At 36.2% G+C, this 7,199-nt stretch overlaps 1 protein-coding gene across 2 annotated transcripts; it reads right to left on the bottom strand.

Annotated features, from left to right (window-relative positions):
* Positions 1–750: 750 nt before the first annotated feature.
* LOC108477665 (uncharacterized) lies at positions 751–6,706 on the bottom strand. Of its 2 annotated transcripts, none has more exons than XM_053023247.1 (9): positions 5,557–6,706; positions 4,915–4,960; positions 4,727–4,805; positions 4,573–4,618; positions 4,402–4,500; positions 3,249–3,317; positions 2,816–3,170; positions 2,555–2,703; positions 751–2,117 (listed from the first exon to the last, which is right to left on the bottom strand). In XM_053023247.1, the coding sequence occupies exons 1-9, from the start codon at positions 6,013–6,015 to the stop codon at positions 1,110–1,112; spliced, it is 2,310 nt and encodes a 769-aa protein (XP_052879207.1). In that variant the 5' UTR covers positions 6,016–6,706; the 3' UTR covers positions 751–1,109. The 2 variants fall into 2 exon arrangements, with proteins under 2 accessions (XP_052879207.1, XP_017635670.2); XM_017780181.2 differs by having other exon boundaries at positions 2,822–3,170.
* Between the last annotated feature and the right edge of the window lie 493 nt (positions 6,707–7,199).

Raw genomic sequence — 7,199 nt, 5'->3', positions numbered from 1 at the left:
TAATCATAACAACACTAGAAAGATTCGTTTAGATTTGAATCTCAAAAAGTTGTATCTTACCTTTTTCTTTAAATCATTTTATGGTCAACTTTGAAGTACCATTCTTTTTCATACTACCAAGAAGTTGGATCACAATTAGCATAACTCAAATCCAGGTCACACCTGAGGCAATGAACACCTTTAACCATCAAGTCATAACATAAGATTCATAAAAATTTTAATTTTAATCCTTATGCTCCACTTAAATTTTAAATTATATAATAACCGGCTAAAATTTTAATCTACATGACAATATTATTTTATTTCTCTCTCTTTTTTAGGTATATCAAAAAGCGAATGATAGTATATCTAAGCAATCAAAGATTAATAGGAGAACATGAAACAAGTCAAGTACTTAAGATCATAGTCTATGCAAGCCACAGCAATTCAACATGCATTTACATAAGCAAGGAAATAAATTTCAATGAAATTAGTATGATGATGAAATTCAATTCAATGGTAACTTTATGCAATTATCAAGTTTCATACATAAAGTATGATGTTTTAGCTACCCATTGAAAGTAAAGACTTAAATCTTGAATGGTAATGCATTGATTTTGTAGCATAAGACTTAATTTTATATTATTGAAATTCAGTAAATGTGTAATTCATCCTGGCATGAATGGATACAATAATAGACACAACATGGAAAAGAAAATCAAGACACAGTACAAGAAATGTCATGATGAAACAATACGAACAGGACAAATATTTCAAAATCTATAAAATATAAATTATTAACATATCATAAATCATCTTAAACATCATTATCACACGATACAATACACAAATTGTTGAGTCTAATATATTGCTCTATGCTGTCCATGGCATTCATGTTCATTGTCAAATACAGCCTGTTCATTTTCATCTAGGAATGAATTAAAGACTACAATCATGGCTTCCAATGAAACCACTTTTGCTTATGCGCCTAGGAATTAGAATACACTAATCTGTACAAGAATAATCTATAAGCTTCAGCAGCTCCCATTCAACTGGACCTGCATTGCACCTCACCATTCTAAGGTTATCTTAATTGAAAGAGAAAAAATAGTTAATGATATCGATTATGCTCAGAGCTGCAAAGCTAAATCTGGGTGAGCTGTATCGGCTCGACTTGAACTTGGTGACCCAGGTGACTGAAATCTGATATTAAGATCTGGTGGAACTGAATCTGGTTTCTGTTTTGGTGACAAGCTTGAGTCTGGTTTTTGTTGTGGTGATAACATGGACTCCAGTTTCTGATGCGGAGATAATTCTTCCCATGATGGTGGTGGATGAATCCTTGATCTCGGGGTTGCCACCATCTCGCGCCTGGAATTTGGTGATGGAGAGCTGGGATTCATTGTGCATGAATTTTCTGATAATTTAGGGTTGTTTGGGTTCGAGTTTGCGTTTGCTGGATGCGCGAAGTTAGTTGCATTCCTCGAGACTGTGTCAAGCCTCTGAGATGACTGGAAACTGAACCCAGGAGGCCTGGCAGTCCCAATTAGTTTCGCCATATGAGCTGGGAGGTTAAAGCCATAAGCACCATTATTATATCCATTCATGCCAGGATGAATAGGGAAGGGAGGCCTCGGCTGGCCTGCTCCTGCACTGCTGTTTTTCATGTTAAAACCAGTATTGGAAAATCCCTCACTGGCTTCAGTCTTTTGATTCCATGATTCCGGAGATCTTTTAGCAGCTAAAAGGGATGATGTAGTAGTGGCAGAAGCAGGTATAGGTTTACTTGAATGGCCACCTGAGACAGATTGGACAGAAGGAACATGCTTCTCAGACAAATTATCTGCTTCAGGCTTGTCAGATTGCTTATCTTCTCGGGTTTCCGGGGCATAAGTTTCAGTGGAAGAGTATGAATTTTGACCAAATGTCTTCTGGCCTGGTGGAAGCGAGAGAGAAGGTAGTTGTAAAGGTCTGGGTACTGGAATATCATTTTCCCCAACCCATCCAGGACCAAAATTTACTCCAGCTGGCAAACACTTTTCTATCCTTTTAGAAGCAATTTTCCAGGCAACAGGACCAAGGTTTGTAGCAAATCGAGCTAGACTTCGTGTGTAACCATGCTCGTAGTATACCCCCACCTGTTTCAAATGGAAAGGAAGATATTAAACAAACACAGGCCAAACCTGGGATTCCCCCCCCCCCTTCTTCTGCTCCACCAGGAAGGATAGAGCAGCAAATCATATGGGCAGTTGTAAACAGTGTAAATGCAGTTTCCCAATCCGCATTCAGAAAATTGATGTAATTGGAAATTGTGAATCATACAGTTCACTACTTTTCTCTTTCTTTTTTATCGTTTATGATATCCTCAGATCCCAACAAACATGCAAAAACACACACTTCCACCACCTAGGGAAGAAAATAAGTAGCATATCCATGTTACCATTCTGAAATTATATGGCCTACACATATTCTGAAGTTTTATTTCATCATTAATGTTTCAAACTTATAGCACCGAGGAGCTTCAGTATCCTACTCGAAAAAATTAAAGATTATCATACAAATATAGAATACGTACAGTCAGTAGCTGCTTCCTCTCTCCATTAAAAGTATTCAGAACGGATGCCTCTCGTGCAGCAGATGATGGATTATAAGTGTTACGTCTATTCTCATCCAGCACAAAATGCTTTTTTCCATGCTTCATCATATAACCTACTAAAACAGAACCTGCAATAAAAGATGAATGCTTCAACAACAAGGGATATATAACAAGGGTGAGAACTAATGAGAACAATAAGAGAAGCAACCCAAAAAGGAGAAAGTTCTAAGACTGTTTTACCTATACCTTCATCATTTCTGTCAGATTTGTTTTCAGTGAATGAGCCTGAATAAACATCATTGTGAGAACTATAAAATTTTCCAGAAGAATCTGCAAAATTAGACTTGTCAGAAGCAAGAGGTCCTCTCCTCATATCATGATTGGACCATAGGGTATTCTCTTGACCAGTAGCAGGGGTGGCATCTGAGGCAAATTCTGAAGCAGCACGCTCCAAGGAAGGTCTGCCTGGCTGCTTCTTGAAATGTTTGGTTGGAGGTCTACCTCTCCTAATCACCTTTGGCTCTGCTTCATTATCATCACTATCTTGCCGTAAATTATCAAAGCTCTTTTTCGCTAGCTCTTGTATAGATCGTGCCTGATAACAAAATAAAATCTTCAGAGATAACATAAAGTTAACCTCAAATATAAATTAGAAGTAGGTTCCTGACCATACCTGTCGAAAATATATAGTATCAGGAGCATTATACTGCATCGCATTTGAACATATGAGGAAAACATCGTTCTGCAAGATAACAAAAGGAAACATCTATTCACAATATGCCAAAGTTTTAGCTTTTAATCGAGAAAAAACCAAAGCATCAATCACGGATGGCTGATTAACCAGTTTCAAATAAAGTATTAAAATTGCTTCAGCAAAAGTTTATTTGAAGTAACAAAAACAAAGTGAATATCTGAGTGACATTTTTCCTTTCTTTTCTTTTTATCAGCTTGGCAAGCTTTGTACGTAAACTATAGAAATCACCAAAAACACTGCCATCAGTGGATGGCCAAAAAAAGAAGAAACTAAATAAAAACATGTTCAGCTTTCATCCTTTTCCTTTTTCACACTTCATATGTCGCATCTATTATGAGAACAAAGAAATGATACCTAAAGTGAAGCAGGCAAGTTTAAGAAAATGACTAATAACAACAACATAACACCCACGAGTTTCTTGCATTCGCATAAGCTTGCCTTTTTATAACCAAAAGAAGGTGAACATTATAGCATATGCATTAAATGCAACCCAATACTATCAAGTAATTTAAAAACATGGCAATAACAGAATTTTGCTTGTTTGCCCTGCATTCAGGTTAAAAATGAAAATGTTCCAGCATGCTGAATTGCTTCTATCACCTTAAAGGAGTTCACCATCAATGAAGGCAACCAATCAAACAATAAACATGACGCAGAAAGACAAAGAAACACATCCCAAACCACATATGTGCAAAACAGGATTCACATTAAGCCCACTTGTTATGCTAATTGCCTTAATTTAATCTCTGAGAAGAGATAAAATATTAGTGTATTTACAATTATTAGTTTAGATTACCATCCATCACCTGGCAAATTAATAAGATCTCAAAGTTTTTGGAATAACTACTATTACGGAATCATGAAACATATAGGAAGCAAAATATTGAGACAAATACAGCACCGTCTTTTCCAACTGCCCTGTCTACCAAGTCCAAACTCGGAAAGCCAGTGCAGGATTGAACAAGAAAAAGGAATCCAGCTAAGAAGACAACAAAATCAGCAAGGTGCTAAGATAATTAAAAACTGTAGAAGATAGGAGGCAAAAGAACAAATGACGAACATGTTAACCAACCTCAAACTGTTCTAAGTTGGCATAAGCACCACTAGCAAGTTTTTTCCTAATAGTTCCAAAATCCATAGGATGCTCGATGACTTCATGGTAGTCTGGCAGCTGCATAAGTGAAACATAAACCAAATAAGAAAAAGAAAGCTTAACAACAACAAAGATATTTGCAGGTCATACCTCTTCAGGATCCACGGGCTCCGAAAACACGCCATAAGTGTCCTTCCTGAAAGTATTCAGTTTCAAAAGCAGCACAATTGAGACAAGTGGTCATCAAAAAGCTACATGTAATGTAAGAAATCAAACCAAATATCATAGGAGCTTATTGAAATACTTCTGAAGCCTGTCTAGAATGAACAGTAACAGCTTTTTGTCCGGTAAAGGCGTTGAGGGTCCAGAATCCAACTGACCACCTACACATATTGACATTGACAATGGTTCATAATAAATAACTTAAAAGCTTAAAATTCCCTACAAAAAGAAGTGCTTTTTAAGCAAATGGGTATCGGATCATAAGCAAACCTTGGCTATTACTTGCTGGGTTTGCACCAGAAACAGACTTATCTTCCTGAAAGTAAATCACAAATATAAAAAAGAATACTACAATTAGTATATGAACAAGTAACTGGCTTTATTTCCTTAAGTGGCTGAGGAACCACCACGCAAAGTAGCTATGAAAAAGCAAAGTAGCATAGCATTCAAACTTCATTGTCCCAAAAAGGCAAAATACAGTTACAATTACTGAAAAGAAAGGACAAAATCAAACTTTTAAAAACTATCACAGTCAAAATAATTATTATTTTTCTCTGTGAGTACAGACCCCAATTAACAAAATAATTTTTTATCAAAAATATATTTTATTTTATTTTATTTTTTGTAAAAAAACAAAAATAAGAAAAAGGGAATCACAAAAATTCAAGGTAGAAATTAAAAAGAAGAAAAAAATAAAGTCAAAACCCACAAATTTACTCAAAATTGTAGAAAACCCCACCAACTCTCCGGCCCGAAATTCAAGGAATCTTAATTCCGTCAAAAAAAACATAATTGGCGCTTTTTTTTCAAAAATCCGTTAAAATAGCCAAAACTAAAATGAAAAAAATACCTAAAGTTTTAAGCTTTTTTTCGTTTTAATTTTTCCATAGAAAACTTAAAAATTTTGCAAACCTTTTTGGAATCAGCAATTCCGGATCCGTCCCCGATTGAATTGATTTTCCTCTTCTTGTGACTCGAGCCCGCGTTACTGTCCTCGCGATTCGAATCGGAGCCGCGGGATTCGGAATTAACCGGCGATTTTTGCTGCGAGGAAGGCAACTTGAGAACGAGCTTCATCTTCTTCTCCCGTCGTTTTTTTCGGGCCAATTCATGCTCCCCCAGCTCTTGTTCTTCTTCTTCGTCGGCGTCGTCTTCTTCGTCGTCGTCATCGTTATTCCGATGTCGGCGGGTTGATCGACGGAGAGAAGTGGCAGTGGCAGAGTCGTAATTAAGAGTAATTTGAGGGGTAGAATCATTTCTTTTGGTGTTGTGTTGATTTTGCTGTTGTTCTTTAAGGTTCCGTTTTTGGAGATCTAAAAGAGAAGGTCTCCCTTTCTTCTTCTTCTGCTTCTTCTCCACTATCTTACTCATAGTTTGTTTTTTTTTTTTTTTTGGTTTTTTTTTGGTTCTTGGGCCTTTTCTTTTCTTTTTCCCCCCTCTCTCTTTTTTTTCCTACATAGAAATAAACCCAAAAGAATACAAAAATGGTGCACAATGCATTGTCTTTGGTCTTTTACTCATTTCTTTTCTCACGACCTTTGCGGGATTGGCACGTGAAGTGCACGCGATACAGACTTAGGTGAACACGTGTCGAGACAGGATAGGTAGATGTGCCCCCTTTGAGTTGAGAGTGGAGCTCAACGACAAGTCAACAAAAACAACACCGAAAGACGGTCCTTTTTTTAAAAAAAGTAAATATTTTCTCCTTGCAATTTTGTTACGCGGTGGTGGCAGTTCCAGGAAACGGGTAACTCTTTTTTTCAACCAAATTTGACCGTAAAATTTTCAATGGAAAAGTCAAACAAGGAAAACCTCAGTGATGTTGTCCGATCATGGCTGCAATTGCAAAAGATCGTAACGCCTTGTTTGTTTTATTCTGATTGGGGTCCTAAGAAAATAGTGGGTCTTTTGTTTTTGTTTTTTGCCACGAGGAAGAGATGGAGATTGGCTTTGCCTTTCACAACAAATGTTAGTGGAAAACTACGAGCAGAGCAGAGCAGAGCAACCCACTGTTGATTCAACAATTCACGTTTCATTTCAATGCTTGATTTGTATTTCATCAACTGTGATCTGTTTTCTATACTTGGTCCTGAGTTGTGACTGCAGTTTCCTGTCTATCGCCTTGTCCATTATATTGAAACAAACAGTAATTATTGGATGTATGTGGGGGACAATTGTAGATTTATAGCCTCTCCAATTTCATCCTTCGCTGCAATTCAGGGGAGTTGGTATTTAAGATCATTTTCTTTTTAATTTTCACTACAAATGGGAAGTAAACATATTCGTGAGTCGGGGTTATTTATCTACAAATTTCAAGGTTTTAAATAAAAACATTAGGCCTATAATGGGTTTGGACAAAAAATTAAGCTCGTTTAAAATATGGGTTAATCTCAAGTTTGAACATTCAAGGCTTGAGCTCGACTCGACTCATTTTTAAATTTATAATATTTTATATATTATGTTAATTTATAACATATAAAAAAAAGCATATACTAAATATATAATACTACTATAATATAAATATTAAAATAATATTAAGATGACAATTTAAAATT

This window comes from Gossypium arboreum, chromosome 12 (genome assembly GCF_025698485.1).
Source record: "Gossypium arboreum isolate Shixiya-1 chromosome 12, ASM2569848v2, whole genome shotgun sequence".
NCBI classification, from domain to species: domain Eukaryota; kingdom Viridiplantae; phylum Streptophyta; class Magnoliopsida; order Malvales; family Malvaceae; genus Gossypium; species Gossypium arboreum.
The sequence above is the reverse complement of the archived record's forward strand: the minus strand, read 5'-3'. Positions and strand labels throughout refer to the sequence as shown.